This window comes from Marmota marmota, unplaced genomic scaffold (assembly GCF_001458135.2).
Source record: "Marmota marmota marmota unplaced genomic scaffold, marMar, whole genome shotgun sequence".
In the NCBI taxonomy this organism is placed as follows: domain Eukaryota; kingdom Metazoa; phylum Chordata; class Mammalia; order Rodentia; family Sciuridae; genus Marmota; species Marmota marmota.
In genome coordinates this window covers 10,992,014-11,016,992 of record NW_026000082.1, presented here as the reverse complement: position 1 = coordinate 11,016,992, position 24,979 = coordinate 10,992,014, and the positions used below count along the sequence as shown (strand labels likewise).

The following is a 24,979-nucleotide window of genomic DNA, read 5'->3' as shown; positions in this document are numbered from 1 at the left end:
TGGTTTTAGAAGAATAAGAAATGTCTTCTTTAATTATAGTACCTCTATATAAGTGAAAAGGAAATCTGAAAAATTTAGAAGGCAACTACTTTCTAAAATTCTGAAACAAATTTTAAGGTTGACATTCTTTCTTTATTAGTTTTTCTTTGTTATCATTTTATCCTCCTGACTTTCTCTCGTTATTTAAAAAATTTTTTTATAAACAGCTTGGGTTATCTATAGCTAGAAGAGCAGAATTACAGAAAGAAAAAAAAAAAAGACTGTATTTCCTTATAAAGAATACTGTTTCCAATTAGATAGAAAACTAAATTTTTTAAAAAAAGTATGGAAAAATATCCATTATAAATACTTACTTTGATCATAAACTTTTGGCCTATATTCTCCTCCAAAGCATTCATACTCCAGGGTCTCATCATTTAGGTCAAATTCTTCTATAACTGTGTCATTAAATTTATACCACTTTCCTTTTCCACACCCCCTAAGGTCCAGATACCAGACATAAGGTTAAAAAACAAACATTCTAACCCCTGCATTTAATAACATTGTATTATCTATAATTAAAGTGAAAATATTTAAAAAAAAAAGTTAGCAATAGCAATTTTAGTTTCTAAAACAATTTTTCAAAATGAAGAGGTAAAAACAGTTTCCTCTAAGCTTTAAATATTTAAAATGAAATAAGACCAAAGAACACAAAGTTCTTTGCACTTTAATGGTAAGTATGGATGACAAATTAGGGCAGAGAAAGCAGAAGGCAACACTGTGGAGGCAGAGGGAGCAATGGCTACCTCAAGAAGCCCTTACCGTCTATCCTTAATGAAGGAATAGTAGTGGCCTGCATGTGCCTGCCCACTGTGTACAATGACACCAACAAGTTCATAGTTCTCTGTGAGAGCAACTTTTTTCCGAGGGGATCCTCCACTTCCCTGATCCAAACTTCGCCCATTTTCACCAACTTCAGAAGATGAATCCTGGCGAGCCATTCCTGAAACTGTGTAAGGCTCCATGTTTAGCATCCAAGGAAACTATATAAAAGCGAAAAGAGACCATTAGTATTGGCCAGGAACATACATAGCAGTTCCCAAGTCAGATAAAGTAAGAACCTGTATTTTCCCAAGTTATGTAAAGACTAACTACCTCTTCAGTTCAAGTACAACATCTCAGCCTAAGTCTGGGCAATATGAGTAGCCTCTGGTTTGTGCATTACAGAAAGCATTTCACTTCTAAAAATGCCTTCCAGAAATGAGGGACACTGTTTGTACATGTGCCTGTTCTTCTAACAGCATGTTCTCACACAAGGGCTGTGGCCTTCTCATGATACTGAGACTATAATCTTTCAAAGGGAAGACAGAATTTGAACTAAGAAAGAAAAAAGTAAAGGAGGCAGCAAGGTCACGGTTGTGAGAAATTTCAGGAAGTAAAAGAGTTACCCTTATTTGTTCATCATATTTTATGGAGCGTCCACTCTCCCAGTCAAATCCAAATCTCATCAGGTGAATGACCAAAACACTAGGTAGAGACTTAATACAGGTCCTTTTCACTGTTATTCTCTAAAGAAAAGAAAAGAAATTATCTGCATGGAGAAAATAAAACAGCAAATTAATTAATGTAAAAGTAATGACACAATCTAATGGAAGCAGAGCAGAAGTTTAATACTGATTTTATAAAGACACAGCACATACATAACAAATTATTCTTAGGACAAATATAGTATACCTTTTCTTTACACTTTTCACAGTAGTATGCATTACTTCCTTCTAGAACTTCTCCTCTAACGAATTGGTCCAAAGAAATTTCCAAACTCTGACAAGAAGTAACTCCCAGATTGAGAGCCATGAAAGCTTCCTCACGTTCATATCTGATTAGGAAATGACAAAAAAAGCCATGAATTTAAAACTCATATTACCATGACACTTGAGCTTGAACACAGAGCTATATTCATAACACAATTTACCATTTTAAAAGTACACTACCAAATAAAAACACCAATTTTTGACAATATAGAGTTGCTTCAAATTATGAATTTTAACAAATATTTTCTTAAGGGCATGAAGAAATTTTGGAAATGGAAACCAAAGAAATATAATTCATTAAACGTTTATAGATCCACTGAAAGATATATTTATAAGTCAACAAATGCCAAATTCAAAAATACTAGGAAAAGCATTTAAAAATGATTTTATTTTTTAGGTGACACTAGGGAGGGAACCTAGGCCCTTGCACATGCTGGATAAGTACTCTGTGTTTGAGCTACACCCCTAATCCTGATGATCATGTTTTGTGTCAGTGCCATCCATCTTCACTAACCTGTGAGGACAGTCTTTACAGATCTTCTGATCAGAATAGATGCCCTGAAATGTATTCTTAAAAATTTGGTCTCTCCCCATTTTCTGTTGGGATAAAAAGTCAAAATCTTAATTATTTCCCTGGTACTGATAAGTTGGTTCATAAAGAATTTTATTTAAACCCAAGCTGAAATACAGATTTCAATTTAACCACCCAAATAAAGGAGTCATTTTGTATCAGACTAATGTTAGAATAATGCAATCGGCAGAGGAGGAGGAAAGACAGTTCAGTCAGAGTTGATGATAGGGAGGGCATTCTCCATGAAGAGTCTGAATCCTTCCTAAGCCAAAAGGACACAGTTAGAGCAACTCTACAATCTTCTTGTGATCATAAGTTATTTTATGGATAAATTGTGCCTACTGATGAGAGGCCAATGCTGGCAGTGGTAGCAGGCAGTCTTAGAAGAAAAATACAATTTGGGAAATCTGTCACATGTTTTACGGGAAAAAGCAGAAAGCTTTGGGTTTAAACATCATAGATAACTTTTTGGCCCAGTCCCTTTGTCCAGAGAACTTGACAAATTCCAAGACTGCCTGAAGCTGGGACATCAACTCACTGGGGTTACAGCATCCTCTAAAGCTTCAAGGGATACTCAGTAAGATATGCAGGTGCAAGTGGTTATTACCCTGTAGTCTGGGTTAAGATTTAATTGAGTGTTAGATGAATCGAGAAGAAATATGTAATTCCAGTGATGTGTATAAATTTTAATGTATAAACCCAAAAGAAATAAATTATAGCTATGATGTCAGATTACTAATTTCTGATTTCTTAGTTTCACAGTAATCACAAACCCTGAAGCATTGTTCTTATACTGTAATTAGAGTCTGAGGGAGTTAAAGGGAGACTTTTTATTACCTTGAGATATTCATCCATCTGATCAATGAGACTAGTAAAAAATTCATATGCATCCTGCTGTTCTCTCACATAGAGTTCTTTATTCCACATCTTGAAAATCTATGTAGCAAGAATTCAAAAATTTTAAAAGGAAAGCAGCAATTGCTGAATACAGTAGAAAAGGCATATGAAAACATTCTAATACTTCTAAAAACCAAGTTCATGATGGAAACATGGAGATTTTACTGAAGTGAGACAAGCTTGTATTCAGCCATCTGTGCTCTTCCTTGGTACCTCATAATCACAGCAAGTCTCTGAAACCAGAGGTGGGTACAGGGTGACATATAAGGCTGTGGAACAGAGTTTGTTTCTGAGAAACTAACCAATCTCTGTGAAAAACATGAGTAATCCTCCAGCATGTGAAACAAAGTGAAGCAATGTTCAAAACAATGTTCTTTACTTAAAGGCATTAATTAAATTGTTATCGGCTCAAAGAAATGATTTGAATCAATATCTCAAAGAGCTAAAATGAAGAATCAGAAATATTCAAAATAATTAAATTTGCAAATCTTCAGGAATTGTGAATAATTAATTTTGACATTTTAATACTCTAAAACCAAGCATCAATTTCAACAACTATATACCCAATTCTTTTATACATTAATAGTCTGAATTTGCCTGAGTTAGTAAAGATAAGAAACCATTATCACTAAGGAAAAATTGTAACCAAACTCCAAACATACGTTACTGGGAGAAATACCTTCCAGAAGTTCTCAGGGACATAATATTGCAGCTTGCTTTCCATCAAATGCCCAAAGAGAGACTGCACCTGGTAAAATACACTATCATCTGGATTGTCTGTGTCATCATCCACTGAAAGTAGTGACTAAAAAGAAGAAAAGTATTAAATTAGAAATATTTAACCACTTTTCAGAAAATCCTGACCTATGTACCCACATTGTTTTTTTAGAATATATATATATGGTTGGATGTGGCTATCTACAATTCTGCACATATTTAGCTTTGTTATTTAGCCTCCATTTGATTAGGAAAAACTGGAGCCAGTATACTAGAATCTCTATAAGACATAATGCCAAACAATGCACCTGGAGCACTCTCAAAATTCTGCCCGCCACACCACATGCTACTACTATATTATTACAAAGCGCTGACGACAGAGCCTGTGCATTTCTAAAGCATTAAAAATGTTAGTAAGTTTACAGAACAACATAAAAATTATTTTGGAGTTCAAAAATCATTAGGTCAAGTCTGTCATATAGGCAGATCTTACACAAGCAGATTTATAAAAATGTGACTATGAACAACCTGTCTATACAGATTTCAGAAGCTACTTACTAATCCCTACTTACTAATATTTGGGTTATGCAAACCCCAAAAGCAATAAATAAGTATGGAACAACTTTCAGGCAATGAACACATTTTGTCTCAAGCCAAACAGGACAGAGAAAGCAAATCACCTCAGGGAGCCCCGGCTGCATGTACAGCTGCTGGAAGACTGCATTCATGTAACAGGTAGCACCACCATTCCTCAGGCCCACAAACCCTGAACTGGATCTGCTATCCACTGGGGGAAGGTACTGGGAAACAGAGGAACAGAAACAGCAGGGAAGAGAATTAGTACCTCTGCCACAGGCACATTTCCACTTTAGCTATAAGGGATGTCTAAGAGGAAAGAGAGGTATATCCAGTGCGTTATGAAATTCAGGCTAGCAAAACTTATGTTCATGAAGTATCTTTGTCTGCAGATGCTAACATAATGATCAAAATACCATCACAATGATCAAATATGATCTCTATTTCTTTTTTGTTGTTCATAAATTATCTGGCATATAGTAAGTATGTATTTGTTTATTCATTTATGTAGTCAAGTATTTATTCACTTGATTACCATTCAACAAATATTAATTAGGGGCCTAACATGTACTATGTACGTGCCAGGGATGGAACAGAGAATAGAAATGTATGTGGTCCCTAATGGCAAAGAGTTTACAGCCTAGTAGGACAGATTATATGGTATTAGTCAAGCAAATATACTAAATATATGTTAGCAACTGAGGTGGTACTCTGAAAAAAAGGAACAGGATTTTATGACATGTTTACCATAAGGAATTCTGCAGCGTGGATGGTCAAGGAAGGCTCATATTCATTCCTTTCCTTTTACAGAAAGTCACAGTCTTCTATTAAACAACTTCTAATAAGCATATATTCAAAGAGAAAGCAAAGGCTGCTTTAAAAGTGTCTTCTCACTCCTGGTCTAGTATTCCAGTGCACCTACAACTTATTTCCCTCTTGTAGATCCCAACATATGCTAAGCTGTTTTGTGGCTTAGCTTTTCTCCTGTTCTCACTGCTGAAATAAATGACTATCCCACCTTGCTTCAATTGGCTTGCTTGTCTTTGAGGCTCTACTTACAGTGTCATCATCTCCAAGAAGCTTTCTAAGATACCATCACTAGTGGGTAAGTGTCTTTCAATGTTAGAGCATATAGGACAAACACCTCTTACACTGTATCACAAACCATCGAAATGGTTTGCTTATAGGTGTTCTCTTCCACTATATAAACTGACCTTCTTGAGGTCTGGAACATTTTTGTTTTTAAGCTCCAAAAATTTAATATACCTCTTAGTGTACGCTAAAGTCCATAAATCTTTCTGAATTTAACTGAACGCAGACTGTGCTAAGATGGAGTCAATGTTCGTCTGACTTTGTATCTCTAGTGCCTGGCATAAAGTTACTCAAAAAATAGGCTGGAACATAATAGGCAGAGAATAATTATGAGCCAACTTGGAAATGCCTCTCCTTTTTAAAAAGGACTCCACTTCATAATATACTGTAGTGTATCAATGTGATAACACAGTTTGTAGTTGATTTAAATATGTGAACACAGCAAAAGAATAATACTGACTTTCTTTGGGCTTAGAAGAATACAAATGTGGTTTTAAAATTCTACGTTTAAGAAATCATTATGAAAAAAATAAAGTGTCTGACAGTCTAGAAAACTCACATCAAACTCCTTGGTAAGAGCAGGGTCAGGTTGATGATGCATAGAAAGTAGTTCTTTTGTAATAATTTGAAGGTTTGAAGGTGAACTATCAGCCAACATTACAAGGACTTCATAGGCTGCCAATCGGCTATTCACCGTACTACACCTAAAAACAAAAGACACAAATCATTTTCAACAATGAATACTTTACTCACACTCCTAATTATACTAAAACAACATCTGAAATGAAAGTATAAGAGTGCAATTCCTCATACATAGTTAAGTCAGAAATCTAGTAATCCAGAAGCCATGAAAACTGGAAAAATTAATATGGCTTAGAGCTAAATATTTTCCTGGCCTGATGATAAAATAGCAAAATCTGTCACTTATGACTTGAGAGTCTTCTTCTATAAGGAATGGACCAGCAAGAATGGAGTTGGAGAACTGTGTAATAAACACAACAAAGAGTTGCCATCTTTCAATAAAAGTAGGGAGAAAGAAATATTTTTTTGTAGCTATCTTTCTGAGCAAGTAGCAGAAAAAGAAAGCTATGAAAATCAGAATAGAGACCCACTAACATTCTGTGTGCCTGAGGATCAAAAATTCTTCCAAGGACACTAATCAACTTTCTACTGTGCTGGGGAAAAAAAAAAAGGTATACAGAAATATATAAATTGCCAAGTCTGTGTATTTAAAATGACAGAAAAGATAACTGTAAAGCATCCAGACTTCCAGATTGCCTGCCTTTGGGAATGGATAGTAATTTCTCACTGTGATCTACGCCAAACTTGCATTACTGAGGAGATCACAGATTATGAAGGATACACAGAAAAGAGGACATGTGACTTCTGAGTGAAACCACTTGCGAAGTGTAAGAGGAGTCAAGGCAGGGTTGTGGGGCTCTTAGATCAGCACTGTCCTTTGTTTCTTATATAGAAACTAATGGGTTGAAAAGAACAAGTAAGAAATGAACAGGGAGGCACATTACACATGAGCTACACACCAAGAAGCTGCTGTTGTTACAGTAATATAAGAATAGCATGGCTTCTGAAAAGATCTTATGTATTTTAAATCTCTCTTTCTTTTCCTTTAAGCTTTTGTGGGAAAAGTCTGGGAGTGATTGTGATAAATACCATTTAGTACACTGGGGAGGGATGAAACAAAATGTTCCTTTTCCAGTCAAGGTACTGTGTATGATAAAAAAAAAAAAAATACTCCTTGTTGATAGAGGTATCACTTTTAATAAAAAGAAAGTATTAAAAAATACTCCTTGTTGATGGAGGGGAAGATTTCTCAATAAAAAATTCACTAAAACTACTATGTAATGTTTTGAATAACCAACAATAAAAAATTAAAAAAAAATTCATTAAAACTGCTAAGATTTACTTTTTGTGTGTGTTTACTGAAAATCAAAATACTCATGTATTTCTGATGTTTAAAAAATTCCATAAACCTGGCACTAAATCTTCCAAAACAAGACTGAAGCAAGAACAAGAATGGGAGTCACACCATTAAGGACAAGCCAAGAGTTCTAATGAAGACACCCCCAACCAAAACCAGACTTTGCTAATAAGGATTCTCTAGCTACAAAAAATGTTTATACATGATAAATTATCTCGTAAGATTCCGTAAAATATTGCTTATTATGTCTTTTCCATATCAATAACCACTGAAGCTGTATACAAATTTTTTTCACTGTAAATACCAAATCCTCAGTTTCTTCAAGATTCCTAAATTAACTCTGGTTTTCATATTCTTGAAATAGTAAGTTTGATTCAGAGCAAATGAGATGGCAGATTGTAGCTGCCTCTTCTTCCTATCTCCAAGAGTGTAAATATCACTCAAGTAGGGTCAACAGTACAAAGGGATTTTCCAATTTTCTACTCAAATACAAAATTTGATTCCAAAGTTACAATTGTAATAAATCACTAGCCATTGCAGTTACCAGAACAGTCAATCCTCAGCAAACAACAGGTTCATGCACCACAGCACTTATCCTTTGCTCCTAAAAACTTGTGAACACTTTATTTCTCTTTTTTCTTTTGGTTCTGGAATTTAACCCAGAGTCTCATGCACATTAAGCTTGAGCTCTACCAGTTAGCCACACTCCAGACCTTAACAATCTTCATTTCTCTTGGAATTTGTTCTGGACTTAGTTAGCCACATTATTATTATTTACTCTTCCACTTTGATGATGGTAATGGTACTGGCACTTGCTCTGTGCCTTCTATGTTACAATAGGCTTTACACTAAGCTCCTTTACATGCATTTCTTTACAGAGTGAATAATACATGACACACAAACTCACAATATGGAAAACAAAGTCCAACTTAAGGAAATATTTTTGGACTAAAGTTTCAAATTAGAATTTTTACCAAAACTGAACACAACGTGCATTTTCCATACTTTGGATGAAAGTCCTGTTGACTGATGGCGGCACTGCCAGCTGGAGAATGACTATTTAAAATAATTCTAGAAGCTCGGAAAAGGAAGTCATCTAACAATGGTTTAATGAGTGATGAACCTGGAATAGAGCATAATATTCATGTTGAGGATGAACACAAATTTTAATTCAAAGATCCTATTGTGCACTTTCCTATTAGAGCAGCAAAACACCCAAGGCCCCCCAATAGCAGTGCACCCAGTTTAATCGAACACTTATTTTTTGAGTGCTTACTATGCAACAAAGCCCTGTGGGGAGGAAAGGTTAGGGAAGGGGATACCACGGTAGACCAGAGAGGGTGCCCTCCCTTATGAGTCTACAATACAGTGAAAGGAGTCATGCTTACCCCTTAGAAACACATGTGCCAAGATTCCAAGAGCAGAAAAGTTGTGAGTGAACAATTCTTATTCTGGGAATAGGGGAATTTGTACAAGGGTTTATCAAACTTTTAAAATCTTACTCTTTAGGTAAAAACGATATGCCCTGCTTTTCCTGTTTAAGAATCACTCTTTTCTATGTATCCCTGGTAGCCAAGAAGATTATGTAGAGTTTAGTTTGCATTATGAAGTGGTCATTAATTTTTTTAAATATAATTTTACAACACAGGATATGCTTTTAAGATTACATATATACCCCAGGAGAATTTCATATATACCCCATCAATGGGGAGGCAGTGGTTGGGGGGTCACCTCTCCAGAGAAGAATCGAACTCACAGGTAGTAATGTATAATAGATTATACATTATGAAGTACAAAACAGCAAAAAGAGACAAACTTTCTCTTTGAACTGTAATTTTTACTTGGTATTAAGAAGTTATGTGATCCCACCATTTGAACATGTTAAAATTTTTACATGGCATAATAAAACCAGTAAAATACACCTTAAGATTGTTAGCTACTAAAATTACAGACAATTTCTTACTTGTGAAGGGTCAATTTTCCATGGAACACTTAGCAACTATCTCATTGTTATAATTATAGACTACACTATGACAATAATGGAGAACTAAGGTATTCTGCCACATGATAAGATGAAGCAGTAATTACCAAGCATTTCCTTTTCTGCACCACAGAGTGAAAGAAGGGTCTTAATGAGCCGCAAGTGTCCTGCCAATAAGATGTTGTCTGCTTCACTGGTCTCACATTCAGCTGTGCGATTAGGTTCAAAGTTATCCAGCCATGTAATCTCATCTTCAAGCATGGTAGCTGGGCTTATTCGTAACTGCTCCATTTCTGAAGCTAAGAAGGAAAGAAAATTTTACAAAGAGGAAGAATTTCCCTTTGTGGAGTCAAAATCCTGAATTAAAGTAAGCAGTCAAGTCCTAATCTTTCACTTCACAGATCTCAAAAAGCATGTCACTAATAAAGGGCAGGTTAATAGTTGCTTCCCACAAGGAGCCTGAAAATTCCACCTTCATAAGCAAAACTCTTGTGAAATGCCTCCTCTGCACAGGCCACTACACTACACGCTGAGGCTGAGACGGGGGAGACCATCCTTGCTCTGAAGAAGCTCCTGGCTTAGGGAACAAAAGCCTTCTGGAGAAGGCAGGGATGGAAGGATACAGGGGAACCAAGGCTCCTGTGGTGTTTTCCAAAACAAAGGAGGGAGGAGTTCTGCAAAGGAGGAGGAGGTCAAGATCAGATTAGCGTGAGCAGAGGTTTCTAAACAATAAGCCCAACTCCTCAGAACAGTCTTTCATATTTAGCATCTGACTTTCTGGGCCAAACAAGGACTTACAGCAAAATTACATACAGACAGTTGGGATGAGGAGAAGAAGAGTGATTATCTTCTACTACAGTGACAAGCAAGCAGGGTACCTGTAGGTTTGTGAAGAGGGATACTTTAGGGTTAGTTAGACCTGGTCTGGCCCCAGATGCGAACCTAATCTCTACCACCCTGCTTCCCTAGTTAGGCAATGAGGCCAACACCTCCACCACCGGGTGCTAGGTGTAAAGGGTATTAGTGTAGGCCCTGACTTAGAAAAAAGTACCCCAAAATCAGACAATATTCTTTGTTTCAAGACATACTGCATGAGAATTAATTCTGTCTGCGCCTTAAGACCTCATAAGAGATCCTGGATCCTTCATTTACTATTCAACAATGCAGGGAAGGTCTACCTTAACAATTTATTCATTTCATTTGAAAGTTGCATGTGTATAGCCAACTCATGAATTCAGTTTTCAAAAAGCAGAGAGCAAAACCTTGATGGCCGCTGCCCAAATTTAACTGGAAGCTTGGTGGAAAAACACACTGAGCTAGGTGGTTAAATGAATACATAGTCCATCCACTTTCCAGACATGACCAATCCCACCCTGAATCAAAACACAGCCAAACTCCACTCACTACCTTAGTTTCCATAAAATCAACCTCTCTGTATTGCTCAAAGTTTCTGAGACAGACTCAGGACCCAGGAAAAAATCTGCCTTAGGAGATGTCACTGAGGATTATTAGTCACTGGATCTTCATGTGCCTATTACATAAAGATCTTTGTATGAAACTTCTTTTAGAATAAAGTGATGGAAAAAATTTGCTTCTTTTGAGGACCCATTCTCTTTCTTCTTGGGTATCAAGAATAACTAACTGTACACTGTTTCCTTTTTACCTTTGGCCCACAGGAATCTCACAACCAAATTGACTGTGTGGGGATTTACAGTCTATATACACATAAAATGTTTTTTAATCCAGGCCTTAACTTTCTTTTGAAATTAATATTTTTTGATTACCAGGATTTTTTTTTTTTTTTCTTTTTTAAACCCAGGGACTCCACACATGCTAGGCAAGTGCTCTATCATTCAGCTATACCCCCAGGACTTTTAACATTTTATTTTGAGGCAACGTTTTATTAAGTTTCCCAGGCTGGCCTCGAACTTGTGAGCCTTCTGCTTAGGACTTTCCAGTAGCTGGGATTATACAAGCATTCACCACTGTGCCCAGTCATCCTAATTTTTACTTATTTCCTGTACACTGAAGCAATTTATTTGCATAAAGGGTGGGGAATAAACTAATAACTTCTTGATTTGAGCAATTAAATTTTACATAAAGTACTCCAACATACTCTTGCATTATTAAAAGGTAAGTACAGATAATTAAAATCTTAACACTCTTAACAAGAGAATTCTTAACAATGACACTTTAATCATTTAATTAATTTCTATCACTATCAACATGCTTCTCTTAGATTTCCTCTTTCCTTCAATGATCAACCTTCAAAACTGTCAGAATAGATTATACTAGAGAGAAAGGCTCTTCATCATAGTTCCATGTTGGTACAATTAAAATATAAGTCTTTAACAATTTTTAAATTAACAAATCTTCTCAACACATTAAATTAATAGTTGGGACTGTACTGACAGAGAGCTCACTGGCTTACATGCTATTTGCAGGAAATCATTTCATTTCAAACAAAGATTATAATCACATTTGCACCCGACATTGCTAAAGCAGATTAAAAATGTCTACTCTGGCTTTCTCTTCTACTTCCCCACCCCAAATCAAAGTTAGACGTTTACTTACTTGTTAGATCATCTAATAATTGGCACCTCAAATCAAAATACTCCATACACTGAGATAACAGTCTAAAAAATAGATAGGTTTCAGTTACTAAAAATAGGCTGTTTACAAAATAAAAAGCATTTTTCCTTGTAAAAACAAGTTCATAAAACAATTAAGATAATTTTCCTAATCATAAAGTAACTGCTTTTACATCAGTGCATTTTAACATGGAGCATATTAATGATTTTGCTAATAATGACACAGTAAAGGAATAATAGTGTAGAGAGGGAATTTTTAATAAACATGGTTTTAAATTATTTAAGTACTGACTGCATTTGTTCATTCAATTATCAACTAATATCTGTTAAGCACTTTTTAAAGGGGACATTGAACAAAAGAACAAGGGGGACAGATAGCAAATAAAAAATATATACATGTCAAGTGGTGACAAGCACTAAGAAGAAAAATAAAGGACAGTAAAATAAAGAGGCATTTCTTTAATGTGGGAGTGCTTTTTCTGTAGTTATAGTGGTTAAAAGCTCAGGTTTTAGAATCAGATGCTGGTTTTAATCCTGCTTATACTATTTACACCTCAGGTGTCCAAAGACAACTGATTTAAATTCTAACTCTTTTTTAATTTCTAAAGTGCTTATTATAGTACAATTTATACATACATACACATGTTTATATTTACTGGTGTGTATATATATACACACACACACACACACACACACACACACGTTATGTTTATGTATAGACATACATTTGTATGTTTATGTATAGACATATATTTCTGTGTGTGTGAGTATAGACATATATTTGTGTGTGTGTGTATAAAAAGACTTATTATAGTTTAGCTATTAGGTATCCCCCAAAAGCTCCTGTGTGAAACAATGCAAAAAAAAAAAAAAAAAAATTTAGAGACAAAATGATTGGGTTCTGAGCCTTAACCTAATCAGTGTGTTAATCCCCCTAATATGGATTAACTAAGTGGTAACTGTGGGTAGGTAGGGTGTAGCTAGAGGAGGCAGGGTGATGGAGGCATGCCCTTGGGTTTTATTTTTTGTCCATGAGGAATCTCTCTCTTTCTCTGCTTTCTGGTGATATCCTGAGATGCTTTCTTCTTCTACCACACTGTTCTGCCTCACCTTGGGCCCAGAGCAATGGAGTCAGCCATCTACGAACTTCTGAAGCCATGAAAACCAAATAAACTTTTTCTGCTCTAAAATTGTTCTTGTCAGCTCTTTTGTTCACAGCAAAAAAAAAGCTTACTAAAATTAGGCTCAAGCTTGTATTAATGATTAAAATATATAATGAACCAAAAATTATGTTTAAAAAAATAGAGATAATAAAAACAGACAAATTCATTTGGCCATTCTGAGAACTGAAAGGTAAATATATGAAAAGAATTTAGTAAGCTGTGTGGCATGTCGTTAGCCCATGGTAACTGCTAATTAAATACATTAAAAAAGATGCGAGGCACAGTTTTCAAAATTTTACCAAACCTAATCAATGCATTTTTAAGATTCTTTGATATATATTAAAAATCTAATCTAATCTAACACTTTTTGCTTTTCCCCCCCAAATAAACTGATTCATAACAAGGATAAGATCAATAACTTCTAAAAAATGATTCAAACATTTCAATTAAAAAAAACCCAGTTTTTAAAATAAAAGCATTTTTATATCTTTTAATTCAGATGTCTCTTGGGAAAAAACACTATTAAAGATTTATTTTTCAATACTAGAATCATACAATTTATGTCTAATTCAGGTTAAATGTTGATGTCAACTATAAAGTAATTTTAAGTTTTGGCTAAAATTTTAGCATTAACCATAATGACTTTACCTAACAAACCAAAATCCTGACTTCTTCCTATTTATACATCTGGAACATAAAAAACCAAAGGTCAAATGCTTCAAAATATTATGTTGAAGCTCTGACCAGGAATTTTCATATATTAAAAAGTATATGAAAACATAACAAATGTTGATACACTCTCTTAATCATGTAATGAAGACTTGCAAACAGACAAAATTATAATTCAATTCAAGGAATATCTGTAGATTACACACCTTTTATCTAGAATATACAGGCAGTAAGAAAAGCTAAGAATGAATCAAATAATCACCAAGGAATTAGAAGATATCTTGGAACAAATGAAAAATACAACATACCAAAAGTTGGGGGATACATCAAAAGCAGTGGAATAAAAGGAAAATTTACATCTATAAATGCTTACATTAAGAAACCAGAAAGATATCACATCAACAACTTGGAACTAGAAAGATGAAATGAACAAATTCTTAGAAACTTATCAAAACTGAATCAGAATGAAATAGGAAATCCGAATAGCCCTGTAATTAGCAAGGTGATAACTGGTAATCAAAAACCTACCCAAAAAGAAAAGTACAGAACAAGATGGTTTTGTTGATGATTCTACCAAACACTAAAGAATATGAGTCCTTCTCACACTCTTCCAAAACACTACCTCCTATGAGGTAAGCATTACCCTAATATCAAAACCAAAGGATCTTCCAGAAAATTACAGAATTATGTCCCTTATAAATGCTTATGCAAAAATCCTCAAGAACATAAACATACTAGTGACCCAAATTTAGCAGTACATTTAAAGCATTAATTATCAGGAACAGGTAGGACTGATACTTGGAATGCTAGGATGACTGAATATATGAAAAATGATTTTAATACCACATTAACACAAAGAAATGGGGGAAACAAGCCCATATGATCATCTCAAATTGATGCAAAAAAAGCATCTGACAAAATTTAATGCTTTTTGCTATAAAAACTATCTCACCATAATAAAGGCCATATATGAAAAATTCACAGCTAACATCGTACTCAATGGTGAAAGAAAGGTTTTCTTTCTTCCTTAAGAGAACAAGGATGATCACTTACTTTGACCACTTCTGTTCACTGGAGTATAAAAGGTCTAGCTAGAGAAATCAGGCAGGAAACAAAAGGAATACAATTTGGAAAGGAGGAACTAGAATAATCTATTTGCTGATGATGCAATCTTGTATAAAATGAAAACCTAAAGATTCCACAAAAAACCTGTTAAAACTAATAAATATATTCAGCAAAGTTATAGTATACAAAAATCAGTTGCATTTCTTGCACTGTCAATGAACACACTGAAAAAGAAAACAATTACATTTACAATAGTGTCGAGAAGAATAAGTCATCATTTTAACCAAGGAAATTAAACACTAAAGCAAAAACTACAAAAAAAACTGAAAAACAAAAAAAACAAAAAACTGCTGGAAAGAAATTAAAGATGACATAATTAGAATGATGTCCTAGTTCATGAATTAAAGACTAAATTGTGTTAAGATGTCTATACAAAGTCATCTACAGATTCAATGATATCCCTATCAAAATCTCAACAATATTTGCTGAAATAAAAAAAACAAATCCAAGATGGCATGCTGGAGGGAGGCTACATTCTGTGTCACTCCATGACCCAGGATTCAAGTAGTGGGAACACTGTTTGTCGAGAGTTATTAGAGGATTCCCCCAAGAGATGCTCCTGGGCAGGAATCCCGGCTGCCATGCCTACACAGGTCCCTAGGTCTTAGCTTCAGCACAGGACTCCCTGCCGCTTGCCCATGCAAGACCTAAGGCTACCACTTCTGAGTGGAACCCTATCTACCAATATGGAGCTCCTGGTTGCCTCTATCTTGGGACACTGCAACTATTGACATAGTCTCTTACACACGATAGCCTGCACCTGGGGACACTGGACAGGGTCTGGAGACAGCTACTAGTCACAACACAGGATGCCACAGAGCTGCATCTCTGAACACACTGCCCAACATACCACCTGGCCCAACACCCCATCTCGTAAGATATCTGCCTCCATCTTGGGACACCGCTGATGCCATCTTTAGTTGGGGTACCTACCAGTTTGGGACACCAACTGGGGCCTAGAAGCAATATCAATATCAAGCAATACCAATAGTCCCCAACTCCTCCCTCTTTCCTGCACCTACTAACTCGGCACAGTGCTTGCGGCTATGCGGCCGGTCTGTAGCTCACAAAACTTGGTCTTGAACTGCCCAATACCAAACAGCTCTCCATGACAGGTGTGCAGCCCCCAGAACACAGCCCACAAGACCTCCGGAGAGACAGGTTCCTGATTGGGACGTAGAAAGGGAGGAGGTGAGTGAGATACAGTTTAGAGACTAAATTAGAGATCAGGAATTGTGAAGTCTACAGGCGATATAAGGAGATAAGATCAGGCACCCACATTACATGATCAGGCCACAAAGGAGATCCTTGGGGTGCAGTCTCCCATCAGGCACCAACAAGTGCTATATCCTACCTCCAGAAGCTCCACCCCCAAGACCAACCCTCCCACCCCCTAATAACCTTCACCATCCTGAGGGTAAAAAATACTAGCAAACAACAGACAACCACACCTATTGGATGAGAAGGGAAGCAGCAAAGATACTGATCTCCAATGAAAACAATCTTTGTATTTTTGAGAATATTTTTTTCTTTTTCTTCTCCCACCCTCACATCCCCAACATTTGTGAAACCAGGTACTTTTCATAAATTAGGCTACTGAGGACTGGGCTATCTGAATAGTATATTATAGTTGTGTTGTATATTTCTTTTAAAATTTTAAATTTCCTTAATTTTTATGTTTGTTTCTTTTTTGTACTCTTCCGTCTTCCCACTTACTTGTCTCCCCAAAATCACTTTCTCTCTTTTCTCCTGCTACTAGCCAACTTCTTTTGATTCCTCTTTCATACTTCCTAAGATGTAATAACTCTACATCCTTACCTCCTACCTCCTTAACATCTCATCCTACACCCCACCCCCAGTTCTCTCTTTGTCCACCATCAGAAACTGTAGACCTTTTTGCAAACCTACTATTATTGTAGATAATAACTGAACTCACCATTTCTGAATATTGTGACAAAACCGTAAATGTCTTAATAGCAGCTATTTGATTCAAGGCTGTACATTGTTTGTATTGGGATCGTTAATATTGTTCTCCCCTTTAAAGCAGAGGTATTGGAACCCTGCAGGGACACTATAAGCCTATAGGGTAAAAATTGTAACACCTTGGATCTGCAGTGCTGGAAGGGAAGACACATGAACAACATAAAAAAACAAGGAAAGAAAGTGCCCCAAACAAACCAAGATACTACATTATTAGAATCCATGGCCAGCACAGCAGAAGAAATGACGGAGAAGGAGTTCAGGCTGTATATAATTAAAATGTTCTGTGAATTAAAGGATGATATGAGAGTACAAATACAGGCAGCAAAAGATCATTTCGATAAAGAGCTATATAAAGAAATACAGGAAGCAAAAGATTACTTCAATAAAGAGATAGAGGTTCTGAAAAAAACAAAACAAACAAAAAATCCCAAACAAACAAAACAGAACACAAATCCTTGAAATGAAGGAAACAATAAACTAAATTAAAAGCGCAATAGAAAGCATCACCAACAGATTAGATCACTTGGAAGACAGAACCTTAGATAATGAAGACAAAATATATAATGTTGAAAATAAAGTTGACCACACAGTGAAGATGGTAAGAAACCATGAACAAAACATTCAAGAACTATGAGATAACATAAAAAGAGCAAATTTAAGAATTATTGGGATAGAGGAAGGCATAGAGGTACAAACCAAAGAAATGAACAATCTATTCAATGAAATAATATCAGAAAATTTTCCAAACATGAACAATGAATGGGAAATCAAATACAAGAGGCTTACAGGACACCAAATGTACAAAATCACAACAGATCTACACCAAGGCACATTATAATGAAAATGCCTAACATACAGAATAAATAAAGAATTTTAAAAGCCATAAGAGAAAGGAATCAGATTACATATAGGGGGAAACCAATTAAGATCTCTGTAGATTTTTTTCAACCCAGACCCTGAAAAGTAAAAGATCCTGGAACAACATATACTAAGCTCTGAAAGAAAATGGATGCCGACCAAAAATCTTATATCCAAAAAATTAAGCTTTAGATTTGATGATGAAATAAAAACCTTTCATGATAAACAAAAATTAAAGGAACTTACAACTAGAAAGCCTGCACTACTGAACATCCTTGGCAAAATATTCCATGAGGAGGAAATTGAAAAAACAATGAAAATCAGCAAAGGGGGGGTATTACACTAAAGGAAAAACCAATCAAAGGAGAAATCAAGTCAAATACCAAAAACAAACAAAAATGGCCAGAAATACAAATCATGTCTAAATAATAACTCTGAATGTTAATGGCTTAAATTCACCAATCAAAAGACATAGACTGGAAGATTAGATTTAAAAAAAAAAAAAAAAAAGACCCAACAATATGCTGCCTTCAAGAGACTCCTAGAAAAAAACATACCACTTACATGGACTGTGAAAACAAGCAGGGGTTTCCATCCTCATATCAAATAAAGTAGACTTCAAGCCAAAGTTAATCAAAAGGGATAAAGAAGGACATTTCATACTGCTTAAAGGAACCATACATCAACAAGACATAATGATTATAAATATACATGCTCAAACAATGGAGCATCTATGTTCATCAAACAAACTCTTCTCAAGTTCAAGTGTCAAATAGACCACAGCACAATAATTTTGGGTGACTAACACACCTCTTTCACCACTGCATAGATCTTCCAAACAAAAGCTGAACAAAGAAACTACAGAACTCAATAATACAATCAATATCTTACACTTAACTGACATATATAGAATACTTCATCCTTCAAGTAGTGAATACACTTTCTTCCCAGCAGCACATGGATCTTTCTCTAAAACAGACCATATATTATGCCACAAATCAACTATTAGCAAATACCAAAAATAGAGATACTACCCTGCATTCTATCTTTCCATTCTTTCATAATGGAAAGAAATTAGAAATCAATGATTAAAAAAAAATAGAAGCTATTTCTACACCTGGAGACTAAATAATATGCTACTGATGAACAATGGATTGCAGAAGATATCAAAGAGGAGATTTAAAAATTCTTTGAGTTAAATGAGAACATAGATACGACATATCAAAATCTCTGAGACACTACGAAGGTAGTACTAAGAGGAAAGTTCATTACATGGAGTTCATTCTTTAAAAGAAGGAAAAGTCAACAAATAAATGGCCTAACACTACATCTCAAAACCCCAGAAAAAGAACAAATCAACACCAAAGCAGTAGAAGACAGGAAATAATTAAAATCAGAACTGAAATCAACGAAATTGAAACAAAACAAAGAATTGAAAAAAACTGACAAAACAAAAAGATGGTGTTTTGAAAAAGTAAATAAAATTGATAAATCCTTAGGCATGCTAATGAAGAGAAGGAGAGAGAAAACTCAAACTCAAATTACTAACATCCATGATGAAAAAGGAAATATCACGACGGACACTACAGAATTACAGAAGATAATTAGAACTTATTTTGAAAATTTGTACTCCAATAAAATAGAAAGTATTAAAGGCATCAACAAATTTCTAGTCATGATTTGCCCAAACTGAATCAGGATGATATACACAAGTTAAACAGATAAAGAATCATTTGATCATCTCAATAGACGCAGAAAAAGCATTCGAAAAAATACAGCACCCCTTCATGTACAAAACACTAGAAAAACTAAGGATAATGGAAACATATCTCAGGATTGTAAAAGCTATCTATGCTAGGCCCAAGGCCAACATCATTCTAAGTGGAAAAAAACTGAAAGCATTCCCTCTAAAAACTGGAACAAGACAGGGATGCCCTCTTTTACCACTTGTATTTGACATAGTTTTTGAAGATCTAGCCAGAGCAATTAGAGGGATGAAAGAAATTTAAAAAATGCTGACAGGAAAAGAAGAACTCAAAACTATTACTATTTTCTGACAACATAATTCTATACCTAAATGATCCAAAAAATTCCACCAGAAAACTTCTAAAACTAATTAATGAATTCAGCAAAGAAGCAAGACATAAAAATCAACACCCATAAATCAAAGGCATTTCTGTACATCAGTGACAAATCCTCTGAAAGAGAAACTAGAAAAATTACCCCATGTACCATAGCCTTAAAAAAAAAAAAAAAGACTTGGGAATCAATGAAAGAGGTCAAAGACCTCTACAATAAAAACTACATAATGCCAAAGAAATTTAAAAGACCTTAGAAGATGGAAAGATCTCCCTTGTTCTTGGATAGGCAGAATTAATACTGTCAAAATGACTATACTACCAAAAGCATTATACAGATTCAATGCAATCCCAATGACATTCCTCATAGAAATAAAAAAAGCAATCATGAAATTCATCTGGAAAAATAGGAGATCCAGAATAGCCAAAGCAATCCTTAGCAAGAAGAGTGAAGCAGGTGGCATCACTATACAAGATCTTAAACTATACTACAATAGTAACAAAATGGCATGGTATTAGCGCCAAAATAGACTTGTAGACCAATGGTACAGAACAGAGGACATAGAGACAAACCCACATAAACACAGTTACCTCATACTAGACAAAGGTGCCAAAAACATATAGTGGAGAAAAGATAGCCTCTTCAACAGACGGTGCTGGGAAAACTGGAAATCCATATGCAACAAAATGAAATTAAGCCCCTATCTGTCACCTTGCACAAAACTCAACTCAAAGTGGATCAAGGACCTAGGAATTAGACCAGAGATCCTGTGCCTAATAGAAGAAAAAGTAGACCAAATCTTCATTAGGTCCCAACTTCCTTAACAAGACTCCTATAGCGCAAGACATAAAATCAAGAATCAATAAGTGGGATGTATGCAAACTTAAGAGACTCTTCTCAGCAAAGGAAACACTCAGTGAGGTGAAGAGAGAGCCTACAGCATGGGAGCAAATTTTATGCACATCAGATAGAGCACTAATCTCTAGGGTATACAAAGAACTCAAAAATCTTAACACCAAAAAAACAACCCAATCAATAAATGGGCCAAGGAACTGAACAGACACTTCTCAGAAGATGATGTACCATCTATCAACAAACATATGAAAAAATGTTCAACATCTCTAGCAATTAGAGAAATGCAAATCAAAACTGCTCTAAGATTTCATCTCACTCCAGTCAGAATGGCAGCTATTAAGTACACAAACAACAAGAAGTGTTGGCAAGGGTGTGGGGAAAAAGGGTTTACATTGGCCTAATGCCTCTTTTCTTTCAGGGCTCTAATTATAAAATATATGTACAATGAAAGTAGATACTGATTTCACAAATCTCCATATTTTACAAGCCCAATGGCAGGGGTTCACTGATAAAGCTGAGGTGAATAAAGTGGCATAAGCTTGAAGTCAACGTGGACCTTCTACTTCCTTTCCTGGGACCAGATGAAGGAAATAGCCTCAATCATTGCAGGCCAGCCTGCAGAGGGAAGATGGGACAGGCAGAACAGACCTACCTAAGTAACCTTATGAACATTAACACAAACTTTCTTACATGCTTAGGCACATATAAAGCCAAGATAGAAAGCTAGCAGGATACCCCAGCTACCTTTAGTCATGGGGACATAAAGGATCTGAGCCAAGAAAGTGAGGTGCAGGGTATAGGACCAGTGTGACCTTCACACAGTGACCTGGTTTAAACAACTTTAGTCACACAAACCAGGTGACACCTCTTTTTCTCTGAGATGGGTAGACCAAATAGGATGGGCTGGGAGTTGGGGGTGATGAAGGAGAAAGCCATACGGTATTTAATTATCCTGTCCTGCATGGGAATAAAAACACAAGTGCCCCCCTTTAGGAACGTAATGTCAGAAGAAGAAAGGAGAAGTTCTTTCGTTATCTCATTATGCACTATAAATTTTAGGGGAGATTATATATATATATATATATATATATATATATATATATATATATATAAAAATAAATAAATATATATAAAATTCATCCACTGTTTTTGGTTAATATGAGATTTTTCATCTTTATTACATACCTCTGATTGACTCCTCTCATAATGCTAGTCGGGGACCAAAGAGGCAGCTGAGCTGTGAGAATGACACCTAGAAGAAACTGATTTGGCTTCTGCACATCTGGATGAGCTGAAGTGTCTGTCTGACTAAGAGTATACAGTTGATCACAGGCAACCCGGCGGATCTGAAATCATGTGATTAGTGGCAAAGGACATGTCAGACAACATTTAAAGACTGCTTAAAAAGTGATTCCTCCTAAGTCCACACTATTTATTCATTCATGTTACTGAAAACACTAGAGTAAGATATCCATGTTTCAATTTTTTTTTTAAGTATTTGTTTTTTAGTTGTGGTTAGACCCAACACCTTTATTTCACTAATTTATTTTTTTATGTGGTGCTGAGGATTGAACCCAGGGTCTCGAACATGCGAGGCGAGTGCTCTATTGCTGAGCCACAACCCCAGCCCCGCCATGTTTCAATTTTTAATAGTAAAGAATCCACTGAGTAAACAGGCTAATTATAAATGTGCTTTGGGATCTGATTCCCCAAATTATCCTACTATCTTCCTAGAACCAATAGGTTTAATTTAATGTAAACAAAAATACAAAAAAGAAAAACACAAAAACAAAAGCACAACTATTCTTCTTTAAGTGTTTAATTTTTGAAGTCATGTAAGAAAGTCAGAATTTTAACATCCAATGAAAGTTCATGGCTTGAAGGTGGTCTTCCTGATTTTGAACCACATATTGATGCTTAATGTCAGCTGCCCTTATAAGTTATAGGTGCTGCACACTGGCTGTAACATTTTGGTTGTCATAAAAAAAACATTAATTATAATGCAAGTCTCAATTTCTAGTGGGACATGGAAGGGGTAGCAGAGAGGAGGGTGGTATAGTTCTAATAGTCACATTTCCTTCAGAGTGGTCTAACACTTTCCCTGTGAGGACTAAATGCCATTCCCTTTGTATTCCCCAGTGTCAAGGTATCCATGACAGCCCCCACCCCCAAAAGAACAAAGTTCTTTCTTTCTTTCTTTTTTTAAATAAGGAATGCAAAAAATCCTTACTTCAGCACTTGGTGATCCAAGCAGAATATCGATGATAAAATCAGCAACACAGGGCAAGTTATAGAAAGATGCTAATGATAAGAATAAGGAAAATTAAGGGGGAAAAGGAACTAAATTAGTTAATGCATTTTCAAAAATTTTTTTAAATTTTGAGTAATTTCTTAAATGCAACTTAAGCAGAAATTCATCTCTTCTTTCTACATGTAATCAAAATTCAGGAACTTCTACAACTGCTTCCATGTCTGTTCATTTACCGTATAAATTTTTAAGGTACTCAAGGGAAAGAGCCATATTTTAGTAATCTTTGTATCTCAGTGTGCACACACCAGTTTAAGAATAAATGTCTCCTCTTGATAAACTATTAATACTGGTAACTATAAAATGTGCCAAAAATAAAATCACATATGATAAAAGACAAAAGTTTGCAGGGAAGTTATATTTTCAATTTTTTAAAATCTTGATTTGAAAATATTTCTAAAGAATTCTAAGAAAATCAAATTAAGCATATGGCATAGATTTTAATGACTTACATTTCTCACATATAAACATTCAAAAGCATTCTTGCTCAGAGAAAACCATTTTAGACACTACTTAAATTTTTCATAAATTTCTATCATTTTCTGTGTATTTATCTCAATTACCTTTATCCCTGGCATACCTAATTAAGTTTTATACAAAATACATACTGATCCCCAACTCTACAGAAGTGTGAAACTGGTAAGAATAGTCAAGACTAGGGCTTCTTTGTGTTGGTACCATTTTTAAAAGTACAGTTAAGATTTCATGCCAGAATATTTACGTATTGAGGGTCTACTGCACATCAGGCAGTATTTGGGTACTGAAGATTCAGCAGGGAACAAAATGCACAAAGGGTCTTCATGGAGCTTACAATCTAGTTGGAGGATGATGGCAATAAACATGATGATTATATGTTATAAAGAGATAAACGGTATAGAAAAAAAAAGGTTAGGGGTCAAGGCAGTGCTAGGGAAAGGGGAAGAGTATAATTTTTTTTTTTTTTAAATGTTGTCAGGGAATGTCTCACCAAGATGAAATTAAAGCAAGGGCTTACAGGAGATGGGGAAAAGAGAACCATGTGCAGAGATGAGAAAGAACATACCAGAAAGAGGGAACAGCCAGTGTAAGAACCCTGAAGCAGGCAGGAAGGTGTCTTTGGTATTGGGGAAAAGTAAGGTACCCAAGGACTGAGGGGGAGAGCAGGAGAAGGTGAAAGAACAGAGTATCAGTGGGTAGACTGCAATGGACCTTGAAGTAAAGATCTGGCTTTTACTCTGGGTGAACTGAGAAGCCACTTGGAGGCTTTGAGAGAGGAGTGACATAGTATTAGGAGGTCTACCCTGGTTATTACAAGGACAGAAGCAAGGAGATTGGTTAGGCACTATTACAAGGCAAGTAAGAAGTGATGGCAGATCAGAAGAGCTTCAGTGAAGGTGGTGAAGGGGTGCAATCCAGGTACAGCTGGAAGGATGATAAGCCAACCAACGGAAACTAGGGTGTGAAAAAAGGCAATCAAGGGTGATTCCAAGGTTTGTGGTCAGAGGAACTAGCAGGGTAAAACTACCTTTATGTTGGGAAAATGCTTCAGTGATATGGGTATGATCAGTTCTGTTCTAGACAGAATGCTTAGGATGTCTATCTGCTATCCCAGTGGAGATGGCAGGGGAGTGGTTCAGGTCACAGATCCAAATTGAGGTGCTGATGGTTGTCAGCATGTAGATGGAATTTATGGCTATGAAACTGGATGAGATCTCCAAAGAAATGAATGCTGACAAAGCATAAACAATGAAGTGCTCAGCCCTAAGTGCTAAAATGTTAAAGAATGGTTAGTGTTAGCTCAGTCCT

The 24,979-nt window shown here is 35.6% G+C and overlaps 1 protein-coding gene across 1 annotated transcript in view; it reads right to left on the bottom strand.

Annotated features, from left to right (window-relative positions):
* The window catches only part of Usp24 (ubiquitin specific peptidase 24), a 134,381-nt gene that overhangs the window by 30,214 nt on the left and 79,188 nt on the right, over positions 1 to 24,979 (bottom strand). The window contains 14 exon segments of the mRNA XM_015484945.2: positions 354 to 478; positions 802 to 1,022; positions 1,428 to 1,547; positions 1,714 to 1,855; positions 2,305 to 2,387; positions 3,199 to 3,297; positions 3,938 to 4,063; positions 4,656 to 4,775; positions 6,203 to 6,347; positions 8,588 to 8,705; positions 9,671 to 9,862; positions 12,138 to 12,199; positions 22,072 to 22,232; positions 23,117 to 23,187. Of these exon segments, the coding sequence (XP_015340431.1) occupies positions 354 to 478; positions 802 to 1,022; positions 1,428 to 1,547; positions 1,714 to 1,855; positions 2,305 to 2,387; positions 3,199 to 3,297; positions 3,938 to 4,063; positions 4,656 to 4,775; positions 6,203 to 6,347; positions 8,588 to 8,705; positions 9,671 to 9,862; positions 12,138 to 12,199; positions 22,072 to 22,232; positions 23,117 to 23,187 (1,785 nt within the window).